The 19,895-nt window shown below is 39.6% G+C and overlaps 1 protein-coding gene across 5 annotated transcripts in view; it reads right to left on the bottom strand.

Moving 5' to 3' along the window:
• Positions 1 to 3,472: 3,472 nt before the first annotated feature.
• Positions 3,473 to 19,895, bottom strand: part of TTC8 (tetratricopeptide repeat domain 8) — a 66,357-nt gene continuing 49,934 nt past the window's right edge. For 2 of the 5 annotated variants that reach the window (XM_074956091.1, XM_074956093.1), the window contains 6 exons: positions 17,610 to 17,720; positions 15,122 to 15,261; positions 12,649 to 12,823; positions 11,365 to 11,487; positions 7,931 to 8,014; positions 3,474 to 6,548 (listed from right to left, as the gene is read on the bottom strand). In XM_074956091.1, the coding sequence (XP_074812192.1) occupies positions 6,432 to 6,548; positions 7,931 to 8,014; positions 11,365 to 11,487; positions 12,649 to 12,823; positions 15,122 to 15,261; positions 17,610 to 17,720 (750 nt within the window). In that variant the 3' untranslated portion in view covers positions 3,474 to 6,431. Of the gene's footprint in view, positions 6,549 to 7,930; positions 8,015 to 11,364; positions 11,488 to 12,648; positions 12,824 to 15,121; positions 15,262 to 17,609; positions 17,721 to 19,895 lie in introns of all 5 variants that reach the window. The other 3 variants (XM_074956092.1, XM_074956094.1, XM_074956095.1) reach the window with 3 other exon arrangements.

Here is a 19,895-nt window from a genome sequence, read left to right as displayed (position 1 = left end):
GGACCTGAGTCATACTACTGCAGTGGGGAACCCCGGGAAAGAAAAAGGGCTCTTAAACTGAAGATTTTAAAAAAAAACCTGTGTGGGCAGGGGGTGGGAAAGAGCAAAGGAAATGAGCCTGCTAGGCCTACAAAAATGGGATGTGTCAATAAAACTCAAGTACATGCTCAAAGTGAACCTGGGCATAAGAGTGGAAATGCATGAGCCTTGTAGTCACATTGAGGAGGACATCAACAGAATAGTGAGAAGTCGTGAAGAAAAGCATAACAAGAACCAGCAGCTGGAAGCTAAAGCCAGATAGCTTCAAATTAGGAGAAAGGTACAAATGTTTAACATGGAGGGTGATTAACCACTGGGACAAACTCTTGATGTCTTCAAATCAAGGCTGGATGTCTTTCTAGAAGAGCTGCATTAGCCAAACATAAGTTGGGCTCAAAACAGGAGTAATTGAATGAAATTATGCAGGAGGCCAGACTGGATGAGCTAATGTCCTTTCTGGCCTTAAAATCTAAGACCATATGGAAAAAACATTGGTAGTAAGGAGGGTCCATATCCTGCACCTATACCTAAACAACAAATTGCTCCTGTATTGTGCTGTGGTCTTTTAAAGGTAGCTAAAGAACTTATCCATAACCTTTCAGAATTTTAGCCAAAACTTTGACTTGCACCATTGTTACAGAGTTTTCCATTACTTCTTCCCAAAATACCCCTAGTCCCATTCATAATCCTAAACATTCATGGCTTTTAAATAGCTTCTAGCTCTAGCAACTTGAAGGCTGTTGTAAAGACTGATTGATGAGTTGGCGGTATAATGATGGCCTGAGCAGATCTGGCTTGGTGGCAGGTGTCTAAATGGAGATTCCCTTGAGATCTTGCGGTAACACTGGGATTCAGTGTGCATGACCTACCGATATACCACTAGCAATAATATCTTGGGCCTCATTGTAAATAGCACCATTTTCTGGAATGCCAACTCCCCACTAGGTGAGACTGACGCATTCTCCCCCCACACCCACCCCCCTCCAGATGACTGGAAAAGAGTGGGGATTATATAGGTCCATGCTGGTGTGGGAAAAGTCCTTTTATCTGGACCAGGGGGAGCATCACACACCCTCCCAGACACAAAAGTGGTGAAATACTGGGTTTTGTCAGGATCCACTGTGGGCATTGTGCTAGATGTGTCTTTCTTGGGGGACTGGGAAGGAATTTTTCCTTCACTGCTGGATTGGCCAAGGGAGTTGGGGGGAGGGGCTTAGTTGGGGGTAAACATGAAATGGGAGTTAGGCTATAGTGTTGCATGGGGCCGATGTCCTGTGCAGGTACTCCACAGAGCAGGGATATAGATAAAATGGATTGGTTAAGGATTTAAAGGTGGTATTCTTTACAGGAAAAAGAGATGGGGAAGTTGGGGCTCCTATGACTGGTATGGCAGGAAACCAGTCCCCGCTACTTTATAGCCCCTCATTTGGGGGTGGGGGGATGGTAAGCAGCGTTCCCTCTACTTTTTCCCCAGCATGCAGAATTAATTTTATGTGCACCAATAAGGAGGTGATGTGTGACACATCACCTTATTGGTGCACATAACAAAATTCATGTGGTAGGAGTGGGGCGGAGGGGTTCGGAGTGTGGGAGGGGGCAGAGGGCTGGGGTGCAAGGGTGTGCAGGCTCTGGAGTGGGGCTGGGGATGACAGGCTCAGGGGTGGGGCAGAGGTTGGGGTGGGGAGGGGGTGCAGGCTCTGCGGTGGGGCAGAGGTTGAGAGGTTTGGGGCACAGGCTGCCCTGAGGCTATGGTGGGGAGAGAGGACTCCCTCCACTAGCACCTGGACTGGGCAGGGGGATAGGTGCCTTTCCCCACCACGGCAGCTCTGGGATTGGGGCTGTGGGAGGGGCGCCCATCCCCTGGCTGTGGCAGGTCAGGGGGCTGGGTTCGGGCAGGGGCGCCCATCCCCTGGCTGTGGCAGGTCAAGGTGCTGGGTTCGGGCAGGGGCGCCTATCACCTGGCCGCGGCAGGTCCGGGGCGGGGTTTGGGCCGGGACACCCCTCATCCGGCCGTGGCAGGTCTGGGGCTGGGCTTGGGCCAGGGAGGGGTGCCCCTCATCCGGCCACAGTAGGTCCGGGGCTGGGTTGGGGATGGGGGAGGGGTACCCATCCCCTCTCCGCGGCAGGTCCAGGGCTGGGCTGGGTTGGCGCTGGGAGAGGGGCACCCATTTCCTGGCCATGGCAGGTCTGGGACGGGGTTGGGTTGGGGAAGGGGGTGCCCCTCCCCGGCTGCAGCAAGTCCTGGCCGAGCGGGCGGGTTCCCTGAGCCCCTGTTGCGTGGCGGCGCAGCTTACAGGGAACTTAGATGGTGAGGTCCCAGCAGTGGGTTGGCTGGAGACCAGGACGGGTAAGGGGGAGGGCTGATGGAAGCCCCCAGGTATATACTGAAATGATTATTGAATTACCTGCACTGTACACTTTTATCTGCTGGGTACTCCCAGACATTTAAGAATAAAGTTGTGGCCTAATTAAACCACATCCAGTGTCTCCTGTGCTCCTTCCAGCATAGCTGGATAATGCTGGCTGGATATTGGTGGGGCTACTGGTTAGAGGAAAAACAATTGCTATGTTACAGAAATGCTGCTTACACTATTAAGGTCATACTGTCCTTACTTGATTTTCCTGCAGAGACAGATACTGTTTCTGATGCATTGTGTTATGTTACGTCATACTAAATTAACTGATGGTTGTTTTGCCCCAGGGCCGGCCAATTTGTCTAAGATTTTTTAAAAAATTGAAATGTTCCTCTGTGACTAACAGCCTGGCTCATTCATCTGCTGTTTTCAGTGTGGTGCTGCATTCTGATTACCACATTCGATCTAATTAGTAGTGTGTTAGTCATGAGCAAATATTGGAATATCCTTGCTTTGGGACATCAAAGGGCCGCAAAGCAAACAGCTACTGACTTTTGGGCAAACAAACCTGAATGGAGTATGCAAGATATATTTGGAGTGGCTTCCAAATGCTCCACATTAGAAAGCTAATAGATTTTAATCCCTGTTTAGAACTTGGTGTTCACTTTTATTCACAAGCCTGTTTACGTTGCCTTTAATTACTGTGTATAGTTTAGCATCCATGTAGATTTAATTGTACTGCCCATACTTGATCTCCCCACAATAAATGAAGGAACAGATTAGACTCAGCCATATTATTTAAGTAAATAATACCTGTTTAAAGAATTATTCAAGTATATAAACTCAGATGTAGCAGTCACTATAAGTATGTTTGGTCCCAAACTCAGTCACTTACCCCCGATGAATTGCACTTTAGATCGCTCACCAATGACAACACTTGTAGCCAATTCTATAATAAAGTATAGAAAGTTTTATTAAGTTGGAAAAGGAAGCAAGAGAGTTACTTAGAAGGTTTAAAGCAGATAAAAACATATGCACAAATGAGGTACAATCTTAAGTTTCAAAAAGTAATAGAAGCTTCTATAATAAGCAAGCCTTATATGTTCTTTAGGATAAACCCAGACTAAGTACTGGGGATCTCTTGTTTATGCCTAGTAAACCTGTCCCCCCCCACCTCCCAGAGTGCAAGCAGCAGAGAGATACTGTTCCTTCTTGGTAGGGGTTGTTATCCCTCTCCTTCCTTGTGCTCTGAGCTGAAAATTCAGCTGATGGGAGGAATCCACTTGCATGATTCCTCTTCATGGTGGGGAGGGCAAAATAACAAACAACTTTTGTTTTCTGTGGTTCCACAATAGTCCATCTGGTCTCGGTGAACCTTGCCGGTTGCGCAGGATGTGACACCTTTTGTTACAGATCAGCACTTTGGACCACTTCATGTCTCTCTACTTTCTGGTGATTTACACAGTCAAAGGCTTACAATACAATCGTTCAAATATTACCTTACAATATGGGATACAGAGGTTATCAATGAGATTAATGCATGCGGCAACTCAAACAGTTTCTTACAATTCTAATACCTATTTTAACAACCCAGGCGAGCCCAACTGATTCCAGCTATGTATTTCATTGTCCCATTGAGGTATGGGGACCTAGGCATGAGATGGCACCTGGGCTTCCAGCATCACAACCAGAATCAAAATAGTTTGTGTGGTGGGCTTAAGTTCCATGGCAGTAGTGAGTTGCCAGTTATTTCAGAAGTACTGTTGCCTGAGCGATGGAAACAAACTGAGAGGTTTGGGTGGGAAGGGGGTGGTCTCATGAAGTGTTCTCTGTAAGGCTTTTTTAAACAAACTAAGGTTTTGCCATATCAATCTTTCTGAAAAAGCTGGGAGACTGAAATACTGTGGGTCAGATTCTCCCTCTTAAATCAAAACTTCCAATTGAGCTGTATGGGAAAAATTCATTCATGAGGACAGAAGTAGAATATGTCAGAGGAATCCTGTCACTATTATCAGACTTTTACTTCTATAAAACAGTAAACACAAAAGGGAAAAGGGATGAAAACGACCAAATCGTTCCTGACATTTTCAGTAATTGGCCCCCCTAAGGAATTATTGCAGTAGAGGATCCTTCAATTTTGCATGTGATTTAAAAAAAAATGGTGGCAGATGCACACAAATGGGAAGTAGATAAACAGAACTATTTTAAAATGCAGGGGAAAAAAGAGATCATCATATTATACCCTTAACAAATATTCTAGCCACCCTAATTATGGTAGCATTGTTAAACACTGAGTGGAATTTGCAAGAGGGTCTAGGTGCTGCAACACTCAGCATAGCAGCGCCTAACTTTTAGGGGCCCTGTCACCAAAAATAATTCATGACCCTGAGGTAGGCACCCCAGCTCTCCATACAATACATGGGGGGAGAGAGGTGCCTAAGAATGGGATTCACAAAAGCCAGCCTGCTGAGTGGAGAGCTGCCTAGGCTAGCCAATAGGCCACTCCCATCTCCTCAGCATTTCCAAGTCCCCCTGCAAAGGGAATTAGGTGCTTATCCCCACTTTGGATTCACAGCTGTGAACACTCTCCTGGAGTTAGGCACCTAAGCCAGGTCAGCCCTTTCTCAGCGAAAAACTGAGGAGGAGATGGTGTCATTATTTTTAGCTCAGTGGTAAGGATACTCAGCCAGGTGGGAGATCTGTGTTCAATTTCCCAACTCTGCCTGAGGTGAAGAAGGGAGTTTCCCCTTGGCCAGCAGAGTGCCCTATTCACTGGGCTATGGGGTATTCTGGGGCAGGTCTTTCTAAATCTCTCCTGTTGAAACTGGTCCCCACTGTGTGTAAATAATTAAATATGCATTTGAGCAGAGGTACTAGAATGTGGGTCTCCCTCCTCCCAGTTAGTGTCCTAATCACTAGGCTGTAGTCATTCTTTCTCTCTGACCCAATGCAGACAGAGTGGATCAGCTTCAAAACATCCATTTTGTGTGGGTTTAGGTGCTCTGAGCATACCTACTAGACCAGGCCCAAGGGCAACAGGCAGAGGACATGTCTAGTCTAAGAATCCCACTGGGGTTTGGGTGCAAGTTAGATGCTGAGTTGCAGGCTGGTGTCAGGATTTGAGGCTACTGTGAACCTGTTTGGTGCTTTGGAGACTTTAACAGTGGAAACTTAGGTGGAAAGCCTAGGGACTATGGACACCTACAGGGTTAGGAGGTTTGTGATGGCCAGTGGCACCTAAATGTTGGATTAGGTCCCTAAAGTAGCAATTAGGCACCTATGTCCTCCTTGTGAATCTGACACTCAAGCATCTGTCCTCTTAATATATTACTATAGACCTAATCCTTGGACTTTGTTCTGTTAGTGAGAGAGAAGCATGCACATTATGCTATTAATGCCAATTCTACTAGATTTCTCAAAATCCTTTCTTTCTTGAAAGTAAGTATAAGGAAAACTGGAAGCAATATGAATAATATAACAACGGAAACAAATCAAAATTTATTTTAAATCACCTGAATATAAAGGAAAATATATAATGTTTCTGCTTCAAATAACAAGGAATTTATTCACAAACTGTACTCATAAGAACTTAATACACAAACTAATCAGTAAGAATGTACAGTATCAAAAGCCATGCTGGAAAGACAGACATGAAACCTTTTTGCCTTAACGCTGCACTGTCAAAGAGGAACATTAAAAACTTGCCAAAATGTCAGGAAAAAATCCTTTAAAATGCTTCCTGAATATTAAATGGCGAATTGCCTGACACTATTATCAGATAGTTGCAATATCTTATTCTTTACTCAGAAATAAATACAATGTATGTTCTAACCACATGTAAAAAGTGAAATGTCTTGCGTACTGTTACAAGTCAGTTCAGAATTTTTTAAATGTTCCCTGGTACCCAAACCAAACACAGTCCTTTTAATAAGGAGGGTTTGTTCCTACTAAATTCTCAGCTATCATTTTGTAAAATGTATTTTGTAGTATCTCGGATGTAAAATCATTTGAGCTATTTTACATGACAGAAATATGGCATCAAAGCATGGCGAAGTGCTGTTTTAACTGTTTGATGAGCTGTTGTGTATCAACATGACCTGGAAATGCTTCCTTTGACTTCTGAGCTGCTATATAACTCCTCTGGAGATCTCCCACCTGCAAGACACATACACAAACACTCTTGTCACAAACAGTGCACTATTTATTGCATGTACTCTGAGCAGCACACTTTTTGATGCCATGACACTTCCTCTACAAGTGTCCAAGTAAACTGGTCTCAAGACTGAACAAATAAGTTTGATTATAGGCCTAAAACCTCTAGTACAAGTGAGGGCCTTTGGATAGAAAAGGACAAGGTGCTGCAGGAGACCTCTATGTAACCTCTGACCCATAGAACATAGCACTGTGATGACCTCATCAGAAAGACCTTCAGAGGGAGGTTTTGAGAATAGGTGGGCTGGAGTCCTGGCTAGAAAGGCTATCGCTACTTGTATACCAGAGTATTACATTGGGTGTAGGGGTTACATTAGCAGGCTGCATACACAGCTGGTCTGCTCTAACACCTGTAAAGTTCCCCTGTGTACAGCCTATATAAATAGGCCACATGGAGAGACCAGGATACAGTCCTTAATCAGGAAGTATGGCAAATCATTTTTACACTTTAAATCTTGTGCTTTACAATGGAGAGGGTATGTTTAAGAATGAGTGGGTTATTCTCACTTTAGTGTTAGTGGGCTGCCCACATAGCATAGACTTGCATCTGAATCCATCTTCAAGGTGAAGGCAGAGGCAAAGAGCAAGTTGTACTTGCAAAACATTTCAAGACCTGTACATACTACTCTTTTTAATACCAATGAGATTGTAATAGATAATGGGCATGGGTTTAAGAAAAAGTTTTCTCACGTTAGCTCGTCTTATCTACAGTACTTGATTCAAAACTAGTTTCCTACACATACTCTAACAATTGTCACCCTTATTTTCAGTATAGATCAGGATAGTTCTTCTGCATTTTTCTTTCAAACTAAGTGAACAAAAGATAAATTACCAGTTCAATAATTGAAGTGTGTCTTATGACAGAAGTTAATAAAAAGCAAAAAAGTCAAAGGCATTAAAGCTGAAAAATATTATATTCCAGTAACAGGTAAAATTATGGCATAAACAATTTTAACATTCTTTTCATTGTTAAGAAATCATAATCGGATGCTATTTTACTACTTAATATATAAAATGATCAAATAACTATGCAGACCACAAATGAAGTGAAAATTCTATAGTTCAGTAAATTTATGTAAATTCAAGGAATTACTAAAATTACTACATAGCTAAAGGTCTTCAAAATAGAAACTTTCATTCTCAAAAGAAATAATTTGATGGATGGTGTTTGAATTCCAATCCCTATGCATTACAGTGTAGACATACAAGTTTACTCTAAAGGGTAGACGCGTTGCATTTTTTCATTCACCTATCTGGAAACTTGTTACATGCAAACAAAAACTTGTTGAGCTTTCAGATGATAGAAGAAGAAAACAGTACATTACCTGGTCAGAAAGTGCTGCAAAATTGAAATGAGGCTCATACATATGAGGTGCTAAAGATGAAGCGGTCTGCAGCAATGCTCTTGCCTACACACATTAAAAGCAAGACTATATTGAAACATGTGAATGGCAGTGGGACGAGAGAATGAGGAGAAAATGTGTTATCTGTTCTGTGAGGACATGATCTTGGATTGTCTCATAAGTCTTTACTAAGAAAGTCATCTTAAAATACACATGAGCAATATTCACCACTGTATAAAGGCATAATACAATTTAATAGCATTGAAATTAATGGGAGCCTTGCCTGTGTTAACAGGGCAGAGTTGGAGCTTTAAATAGGCAATTTAGTACTAAATACCAAATAGAACATATTCCTCAAAAAAGGGGGAAACTCTGAGAAACTGATCTAAATTTCTACTGGAGTTGGAGCTACTGTCTATTAAAACACTGCCTAATGCTCTGCAGTATTAAGCATAGTTGAAAACCTAAAATCTGATCTCTTGAAAATGACATTTTTCAGGTTTACAATGTCCTAGTGTGTATTGTTTTTATTGGGAGTTTTATAGTTTTCTTTTCACTTACTTTGCTGTTAGCTCCCCTAAAATTCCAGAATCCTGAGCTGGATGAAATACAAATGAACATGTATCTGATATTATGCTATTCCCCCTGCATTTTCCCTGAAGCATTGTTCCAGTGAGCTGGCCAGGGAATGAAATTGACAAGAGTTCTGCTCTCTGCAGTGCTTGGAGAGCAGAATTCTCATCATTCGCTGTCCCCTGCAGGCTCACAAGAACAGATCCGACAGGAATTGCTGAAGGATGGTGAGAGGTGCATGTAAACATCCATACTTTCAAATGATCCTGCATTCTGATTTGCTCAGCCTAAACAGCTGAAGTTTTTCACACTTTTTGGAGAGCTGATGATTTTAAAACAAACGAACCCCTACTTGCACGAAAAGTTTGGGGGTGTGTGGATTTTTAAAACAAACTGTTTGGGATTTTTTGAGGTTGTGAGGTTTGAAAGTGTCCCACTAAATGTTGAACAGGCTGCCCAATAGCCATCAGGAGTAATCCTTTTAAGTGACAGGTGACTATAGTATTAAACTAGTGAAAAATAACGTGTGTGTGTGTGTGTACACATACATTATATATAAACTGAATTAATATACAGTGAGATGAAAGTAATGCCATGAATGCAACACAAAAGTAAGTTCCATTTGTGAATACTTTCCATTTTTTAATAGGAACTTTGTGGACATTTCAAATAAAATGTACTCTAACAATGATCTCCATAAGATAGGTTTTCTGCTATTTTGAAAAAAAGGCTATTAACATTAAAGCTTAGCACCCAAGTTGGGCTTTTGAGTATGCATTACGATGCAGTCAAATTATGGAATAACTTGTTTCTCAAATACTGTCAATTTATTCTACCATCCTAGATAAATTTACTATATTTGAGTTTTTCATTTTTATACTTAAAATAATTTATTTTTCATAAAGGTCCTGAATATTTTTGAGTAATTTATCTTTGCTATTCACTTAAATTTTGTCAGCACACATACGGTACTTTTTTCTTTTCAGTCATTGGATTAGTTTTCTTTAGGTGCAGTTCAGGGGATTAAACAGTTAAGTATCTAATAGCTACAAACTTTCATAGGTTATGTATATTAGCAAGTCTTCACTGTTATTCTTACACAAAGTATTAACTAAATTAATGGAAAATGTTTGGTGTGGATGGGTATTAAATTGAAAAATGCCAACTTGAAAATTAAAGTTAAAAGCAACTGAAAACAGGGAATTAGGCTGGAAATGCGTATCCAGCCTTAATTATAAACAGTACCCCCCTCTTTCAGTATAATTGGACTAAGGCTCCATCTGGGATATAAATTTATGTATGTTGACTGATTGGGAAACAAAGTAAAATTGAACTTCATCGGTCACAGCAAAGATCAGCATGAGGGTATGTTAAATGTTACCATGGTGATTGCTAGGATACTTGTATAATGTTAGCTCTATAAATGACTTGCTGCTTCGGAACAGATTTACGTAAGTACTGTATATTATTCTGTAGTGTGTGTGTGTGTGTATGTAATATATAAATCCACCAAACCAGCTTTGCTGTTCAGATGAAAAGATTCAGTTCTTACTGAGGGCCTATTCTGATTGACTTTCCAACCAATGTAGGTTTGACTTTCATGTGATTTACAGGAAGAAGTAGTAAAATGTGTGTGTTCTAACAGAGACAAGGTGGGTGAGGTAGTATGTTTTTATTGGACCAACTTCTGTTGGTGAGAGAGACAAGCTTTTGAGTTACTCAGGGCTCTTCTTCAGGTCTGAGAAAGGTAATCAGTGTCACAGATAAATACAAGGTAGAACAGATTAAACATAAGGAGTTAACACATTGCGAGATCATTCAAGATGAAGAGGGCAGTTAATGCCTCTGCAGTCATAGGACGAAGGAGGGTAAGTGTTACAAATTGTTGTAATGTACAGATTATTCCAACATGCACATCATCTATATTTCGCTACACTTAGATATACGTGCAACATGCTATGGTACTCCTAGGTTGGGCAACTAGATGTCCCAAGCTCTCACTGACTTAGGGTGCATTGCAAAGAAAGCCTTACAGGAAGGCATTCTGTTTCTGTACAAAACTTGCTCCAATATAGTGTACTGCCTTTTTTCCTTATTATAAACACTCACTTATGTACAAAGTGGAAAAAAATGCTGCTAGACAGCTACGTTCAGGGTTCCTCTTTTGCCCAGGATAGTGGCATATTCTTGTCTACTGTAATTTTTCTATATAATTTTCCAATGCCTTAGCATGGAACATTATTATTTATTTAAGCCAATGGTCACACTCTAATATGAATGCTTAACTCAGAAAAATCTCAAGGTAGCCTTTGTGATTACAATGCATAAATAAATACTACTGGCTGTATGTAATTTTAATGAGGCAATCTCTTCATCGCCTCTTTGTAGAAGAAATCCCTTGGCACCTGATAATGGACTCTTTCACCTATCTCAGTCAAGCAGTATATTCCAACAGGGTGTTCAACGTACTGAGGTGATAACTACAGGATAATTTGTTTGCTCTAATTCAGGCCATAGCATTTTTATCCTCTTTTACCTTTGGAATACCATTTTACCTTCAGAAAACCCTAGTTTGCCATAACTGTCAACAGCAGATGCTGTGAAGGCATTGCAAATGTTGCTTGTCTTCAACCAGCCACTCGAGGGTGTATGAGGACATAGTCTAGTGGTGCATGGTATGAAAATCCAGAGGCTACTTCAAAACATGCATCTGAGTTAAACTTTGCTGACAAGCAAGCCATCTGGCTGGCTTCTCACTCAACTGAAATTTCCTTGAAATCAAGATTCTAACCACAGGAGGTTCAAAGCAAGCATCTCACATAGCTTTAGAGTTTAGCACCAACCTGCTCAACATGACCCCTTCGTAGCTCCAGCACAGCCAAGTTGTTATAAGCTTCTGCATGGTCATTATTATTGGCTAGGGACAGCTTGAAACACTGGTAAGCCAAGTTCAGGTCACCTATTCCCTAAAAATACCAACAGAGTTTTCAACTCATCAAAAAGTTTGACAGTAAATTTCAGGTTGCTTAGTTTTCTGTTTTGTTTTAAAGGAATGCTTTTTTCATCTGGATGTACTATTGTAAAATAAAAATTTGTTACTTTAAATAAAAACACACTGACAGGAACCCTACTCACAATTCCAGTTTTTCTCAATTGCCTTTTGCCCCCCTCTCCTCATATGGGGGCGTCTTACTTTAGTACAAATATCAGTATATTTGGTCTGGAACAGGAGGCTATTTGCTAATGTTTCAATTATATGATTTAAACTGATACAATGCAAGGTCACCTTGAAACTGCCAAACACTAAGAAATACATGTATCATGGCTTTTAAACTTCCGAGGGTGTCAAAATGTATGCATTAAAGGCCTTATCCCAATTCCAGTAGAGTCAATGGAAAATTCCCATTGACTTAAGGTAGAACACTGTTGAAAGTTTAAATGGGGTTTAGAAGTCTACTTCCAGGCAGGGAGTTAAAGAGAAATACAAACTGGGTTACGCATTAATGTGATATTCTCCTCCATAAAAAAGGATTTTACAATGAACTCTATTAAAATTATAGATAATTAACAAATTAGATAACTTGAATATCTTTACTGGACAATTACCACTTGTATTTCTGTTTAAAAAAGCAAGCTGTAACAGAGATGCACCTTCTCAGCCACAACACATGCTACTCTAGGGTCTAATTGTATTCTAATACTCTAATTCTATTGGCATAAAAATTGTTATCCAATAGCATGTAGCAACCCAGCACTTCATGTCTAAGGGAAAGCAGCTGCAGGAGAAACTACTTTGAATCTGCTATATTAGTCTAATAGGTTTGCAACAGAACAAGTTCCACCAAGGTTCCGTTGCAGAGTCTTTCAGCAAGATGTGACAACATGCCAAACTGGAAGAATGAAAGGTACTCCTCTCCTGGGGTTTCTTCCTGTTCTGAACTGGTAGTAAACCCTCAACCCAACTAAATATGTACTGTATTTATTCTGTACTATCAGACTTCCACACTGTAAGTTTTTTTCACAACAGGCCTTTGGGTTTATCATACCAATTCCTTTTGCTTCAGCATTATTGTTTTTTTCATTCAGCAGACTCATATTTATTCAGAAAAACTTTAATTTTTTCATACCACAGCCACATGCCCCAAGTTGTACCAAACATCTGCTGCCTCCTCCTCATTTTCAGCCAAAGAAAGTGCACGTTCAAGGGAGGTCAGTGTCATATCATACTGCTGGGCATAGAAGCAACAGAGGCCCAGATTGTTAAATAGCTGGCAGTTATAAACACCCATCTGCAGGAGACGTCTAGTTCAAGAGAAAGATAATTTAACATTTTTAGATGTATTGCAAGTAGGAATTTCTTTCTAAATGGAAAATCTTCCCTCCATCCCAACAGGATTAGGCATGACTAAGTACATTACATAACAGTAATATGCTCTGAACGGAGTAAAATAAAGTGAGTTCAAAGCAAATGTGAATTTTAAAAAGTAAAAACCACAGTTAATCACGGGTAATGACCATCCTGTTTGGCAAAAATGTGTTGAAAGGCTAAGCCAGAGACAATAGACACAGACTATTTCTATGTGTAGAATCAGTGCTATGCAAAATGCTGTGTGTGTAAATCAAAACTCTCACACTTCGGCTTTTCAGATGTGCCACTACATTTGATTTTAGTATAAGTCAGAGTTGGATATATCCCTCATCACCCAACCTTAAAGTTGTAACTTGTTTCTATCACTTTTTATAATCACGCTTCATACTTAAGTTATTTTGGCCCAACCCTGGGCTTTCAGCAAACGCCAGATCAGATCTTATCTAACTTTTCATCAGATTTACAAAGTAGGCATATTAAATGCTGCACATTAACTTTCAATAAAAATTGAAAAAAAGTGTGTGTTTTAAAAGGTAGCTGTTTTATTAAATCAGAATTCTTTTATAAGACTTAGAGGGAAAAGTACAGTTAAGACCAGATCTTAGAATGAATGTAGCTGCTTTGTATGAGAGCACAGGCCAATTCTGGACCTAAAGCCATCATAGCCAATGGCAGGAGGATCGCCATAATGAAGGGAGATCTTCAGGTGGTTTAGAACTAGCATAGATGCTGTAGTCCATAGAGCTAGCTTAGCCTTTTTATTTTACTCAGAAGTAACACAAGGAACCTACAGGCCTGTATCCTGTAAGACACCAGTTTAAGCAAGTTAGCAGAAGTATGGTAGGCCTGTGATATAGCATAGATAAAATGGCCCAACAGTTACCCTAGATTTTGGGAAACTGGGGACAGCTTGCTCAGTAGAGGGAGTTGGTACATAACAGTACCAGGCAACTACAGGAACACTGAACTGGTACTGGGCTTGGATATTTTAGGATAGAATCATTGGCAGATGTCTAACTACAAACTTGCTTGAGCAATTGGTGACTATGTGATAATGAGTTAAATGACATTGATAGGTTAACCTATAGGATAAGTGCACCCCAGTATTATGAGGGTGAGGAAGTTAGATTTGGACATGGAAGGCTAGGCATCAGAATGAATATTCGTGATAGTGCCCAGGCCCTATAGGACAAGCCACTTTGTAGTGGGGGCTAGCTTTCCATCGTTGACTCTTCAGCTCTTCATTGTTATCTACCCCCAATCTTTGGGCACTGAAGATCCTGGACCATTGGACTTATTTGGCATGCCGGAGGCAGGGCTAGTCCTTTGTCTCTCACCGCTAGGTCCCCAAGGAAGGGTGTAAGTATCAGAGCATATGCAAGGAATGACACCAAAGATATCCCTAATACTGCATTACTCCATCTGTTTATGTGGTTTGAGGTTTTTCTGTCCTTACTAATTGTCTGTTATTAAAACAAGGCTTTGGTTTGCCCTCAGCATGAGTGTCTTTGCCATATACCCTGAAGTTCCCTACAAGACATTCAACTTATCAGTTTTAATTCTGTGGAGCCTGATTCTGGGATGAGAACCCTATTACCCCAGCTCATTAATTAGTATCAATTGGCAATCAATACAATTATTATTAACGATTAAAAAGGATCAGGCTACAAAGTGCACAAATTGTCTTTCTCTGATGTTGGTATAGGGGCTTCTTCACAGGCTGGTGATCCTCAGCTGCTTAAGACTGGTGGCAGCTGGCACGGTTTACAGCAGTCTTCAGATTGCTGTAAAATAAACCTGGGGAAAACCCTGGCTCACAGTCAACCTAGGAACAGGGGAATACATGGCTGCAAGCACACCTGTAGCCAAGGATGTGGGCCATGGAGTTTTACAAAAGGTTTTTTTAGTGGCTTAATCCTTCAAGGTGGTGTGTGCCTCCTGCAAAATGAAGTTGAAAATCAGGTCCTTTTGAGCCCCCTCTTCATTCATTAATCAGGTACTCAACCATTCTGATGCGCTTTTATTTTAACAATCATCCTGCATATTAAGTGCTTAAATGTAATTACCATACTATAAGTATAGAAGATATTAGAGTAGGTATGTTGGTAATATAGTAGGCAATATTTCTCCATTTGGTTAGACACCTTTGATTCCTACACACTCGCATTTTCTTTGGCACTATCAATGTTCCAAAAATATTTCTCTTTAATATTAATCTTACTTGCACACACCTGTAAAACCGCAAAGCTATCTCAGGTTGGTCTGAATAAAAGTGGTTACTACCAATGCATGCAATGGCTTCCACATGAGTGTTATCTTGTTTTAAGACTTTTCTGTAGTATTCTGCAGCTAAGGAGATGTTATTCATTTCCTGCACATCAAAAATAGAAAAACAAACGAACGAATATTTTGCAAACTGTAGTAATCTTGCTTTTTTATCATTTTATTAAACTCTTATAAAGTGCCATAAACTTACACAGTGCTTTACAGGGCATAGGTAAGGAGCTGGCAACCTAAGGGTATGCCTACCCAGTGAAGGCAGACTGATATGCGTTGGCTTTGCTTGCGCTAGTATTCTAAAAATAGCAGTGTAGCTGGAGGTAGCACTGGTGACAGCTCAGGCTAGCCACCTGAATAGAAACCTGCCTGGACCCATTGGATATGTACTCTGGTGGCTAGCCTGAGCCACTGCCCATGCTGTCCCTGGCCACGCTGTTACTTCTAGTGCACTAAGTCGAGCAAAGCTAGTGTCTCTCTGTCTACCCATGCTGGGAAGCATGGTCCCAGCTACAGTGTAGACACATCAACAAACAAGAATTGTTTATTATCGTTCTATGAACATACACTACAATTCACTTATTAGCCTCTTCATAAACTACATGCCCACTTAACTGAGAAGAACATTTTACTGATTCTAAACCATGGATTAACAGAACACAGGTATGACAAGTACACTTAAAAAGGTACACGTGGTATTTTCTAAAGCCTATTCACAATAGCTACCATGTGCAAATAGGTGTTTGCTGCTATTTATACTATGCTATGGAGTACACAGCACAGTACAATAGTTCCCCCAAAATTGAATGATAAATTCCAGACTGTTTAGTCAGACTTTCAGAACAATTCTTTAATGGTTATGTTCAAAGCAATTCATGAATTAAATGAGCACCAAGTATTACCATGAGCCTCTGAAAACTGGGATCATGGAATAATTTAGCAAGTTTGTTTCCAGTAGGAGGTGCCAATTAAAATGATCATATTGTATCTAAAAATACACCTGGATGTATGGTATTTGAATGGAGAAGAGGTATAGACTTTTGCTTCTTGTAACAACTAGACCTATGTCCCATGTACTTTGAGGGGTTACTGTCACCAGAGAAACCACCTCCTGTAGAAGATGCGTGAGTGTACAAAATTTAGAGGTAATTCAAGAAGTGTTTTTATTTGTTTAGAGAGCAGTTTGTTCATTTACCCTATTGCTCATAAAACATCCTACTAACATCCTACAGTGTGGTGTGATCATACTATCACCCTGAGCAGCTTGACTGAAAACAGTCAAATTAAAACCTGTTCTATCACACGATAAAACTGTGGCAAATTAACTTATGCAAACTTACATTTCTCAAACAAGGAAACATGCTAAATTTTAATAATAGTACGATCATTTAAAAACCTGGAGCAGATGGAAAGTGGCAGACCTTCTCTTTTTCTAATGCCTAAGGAGAAAGTGTTTGGTACATATGTCCCTCCAGGCATGTGCAAAGAGAGCTGAATGTTTGTATGCGAGGGTACAAATCTTTAATTAAGTTATAAATCTGTAGTTATGTGACACACCAAAGCCCATCAGTACAGAAACAAACATCTTTCTATAACAATGGTGCAGAGAAATATCTAATACAGACTGCAGTACAAAAATTCATAAAAAGGCTGCATAATGTTGAGAATAGTCTACAGAATAATATGCCACACTATTTAAACACTGCTTTCTCAAACTGTGTTTAAAGATTTAGATAGGAAGACTAGAAAAAGGATATTAGACAAAAATGGATGACTTCTTTATACTTTGAAATAGATTTATTGCCATTTCAGTGTGCCAGGCAAACTACAACAATATAAAACTCAATATTTCCTGTTTTTAATTACAGCATTTTCTTTAATGCAAAATAAAAGCAACTACCTCTGATTATCAGCCTACAACGAAACCACTGTTCTATTCTAAAATATTAGTAGTTCCATTTAAAACAAATACCACCTAAGCTATGACACATTTCAACTTTACTAATTCACAATGACTTACAGTACTAAAGAAGGCAGTACTGACCTGTAGACTATCCTGCTGTTTAAATCTATTAACAGGCCGTTTGAGACACCAGCACTTTTCTTCTCTTTTAGATCAATGAAAAATGTATGAGCCAATCATAGTACTACATGGACAACATCTGGAAATGCAACACTTGATTTAATGTGGATTTGTTTGTGTGTGTTTGAACAAGGAAAAGCACGGTCTGTTTGGTATAGTTAACCAGCTGAACAAATAAGCCTGCAAAGCTGTCTTTATTTTGGTAGACTTTCTGCAACACTACCTGTTTTATATTAGTAATGCTGGAAAATAATGTGGTGAATTTTTAATGACCTTACAAGCATATTGAACCTCTGGCCCTTTTTCTTGCATAAGAAGATAACCTTGTTTGCATTAGCAATAGTGTAGTACATGCATACCTCATAGATTCTGGCAATCCCACAAAGAAGGGTCACTTCTCCAGGAAATCGATCTAATCCTTGCTTGAAAAGATGTAAAGCTGTCAAAGGCTGATCCAACCGAAAATACACCTGAGCAAAGAAAAAGTGTATATAAATATGTCAAATATTGATTTTCATGCTCAGACAGCTGTTTGACAAAAGAAGTGCTACCAGCAAGAGAGATATTCTTCTTTTGATGCAGAAGCCATTATGTCAAATAGTCATATGAGCATCAATGGAAAAATCTTTGCAGTGATGCTAAAAATGTGACAGTCTTAATTATTTAAGTGCTAAAACATGCCTGGAACTGTACAAGAACCACAGCGAGACATTGCCTGTCTCTATATTTATAATTATTACTTATAACATAGGTCCAGGGACCTATAATTCACAAAACTAACAAAAAAAGTCAAAGTCAAACGGGGAGATTAAGATGATGTCACCTTAAATATTTTAAACATATTTTTAATCTAAAAAATGATAGTAGTCACATTTTGAGCCTCATGGAAGAAGTGAGTCTCAGGAGGAACTTGAATGAAGAAAGAGCAGAGGTCTCTTAAAGTGTATTTTAGAATTCATGGAAAGTCTTCTACTCTGGACAAATGACAAAGTGGACAGTGACATTTGCAAGCTTCCTCATATTGCTCTGCCAAAATGTCTCCAGTCATATTTAGACAAGATGATCCCTTATAGGTAAAAGGGTAGTTCAGTCTGCATGGCCTCTCAATCTTTAGTTTCTGTGCTGGTAATACCAGTATGGTGCTAATAGTGATGTGGAGACCTGTCCTGTAAGAACTACAGTATAACTGGAAAGAGACCATCAACTGATGTCACAAAGACCATTTAGGCAGCACTCAGATGATATAACTTTCAGAGACTACTGGAATGAAGCACATCTGAATCCCTTACAGAGAAGAAAAAAAAGCCATATTCTACATGAATCACTTGTGCCGTTCAATTCCCCAAGCTGATTACTCATATTTCAGTAGAAAAGTGTTTCAGGTATATATACTTCAGAGTAAAGCAAGACACATTTAAAGTGCTCATGCCAGTGGAATAACATAGTAAATAATGTTTGATTGTAACATACGAACAATGGAAAAATAGCTGCCATTGGTGTTATTTAATATAATAAGTGGCCCAAAGGAATAAAGCATCAACATTACATATTAAAGAAATCACCACAGTTAGAAGCACAATACAGCTCTTCTGCTTTTGGGATCCATGCAGGGAATTCTGAATGCAAATGATCAAGTTATTGTAGTCCAATATTTAATTATCTATAAACAGATATATGGTGCTTTGCACGCACACACAGCAGCATTCTTTGAAATGAGACAATGGGGTAATTTTAATGATCTAATTGACAGCAAGTATTTCTCAAGTAAGGGACTGCAGTTTCAAACTGATAACAGTAATTAGAACATTAGGATCAGTGGAAAAAAAATTGCCTGATATTTGCTAGCATCTCCTATATTAAGAAAAAAATAATTCCTTCCTGTGGAGAAGGAATAAAGAAGATTGAGGCTAGCTGCTGCTTTTTTTTTTTTCCCCCCTCTTCTACTTGCTAGACCCTGACCGCACCAAGTGACAGTATCAATTAAGCAGACATTTTAAGCAATGGGACATCAACAATCTATTCCTAGCACATTCCATCTGTGGATGTCACACTTGTGTTGTATCTAAAGCAGCCTTCAGAGTATTCACTGTACATTTCAGTTGATAATCTGTAGAGCAGCTTCAGATGGATTTAATGTCTGCATTAAGCCTTAAACTTGAAAGAAATGTCTCCATTATATCTATCATGCTCATTTTCCTTTCTTTAACATTTGAATTTATTTTACTGTGTCTCACCAACTTTTTTCTACAATCAAATCTCTCTCTAAAAAGAGCTTCAGCAGAGAATATATAGATGACAGAATACATGATAGTGGGTATAGCTTTTTAATTAGCAAGAGTTTGGGATGATCATATTACTCAATGTGGGAAACACATGAATGACTTATGCAAGTCATCCCAAATAAGTGCAATAAACCCTTTACACACACCATACCTGCATGTACCCATAACTTACACACCATTTTAGAACTGTTTCTGAGAGAGTCTTTAAAATAGTTATTGATTATTTTGTATCCATCACCTGTAAAGCTCAGCGTTCCTTATACTATAAGTAAAACTGCACAAGCTTGAAGGGCATAAAAATTAATTTTTAAAACCTCTAAAAATAGCTTTTCAAACCATAAGAATACTCTGATTTTTAAGTCT

Source organism: Natator depressus, chromosome 6 (genome assembly GCF_965152275.1).
Source record: "Natator depressus isolate rNatDep1 chromosome 6, rNatDep2.hap1, whole genome shotgun sequence".
Classification (NCBI taxonomy): Eukaryota; Metazoa; Chordata; order Testudines; family Cheloniidae; genus Natator; species Natator depressus.
This window is presented reverse-complemented; position numbering and strand designations above follow the sequence as displayed.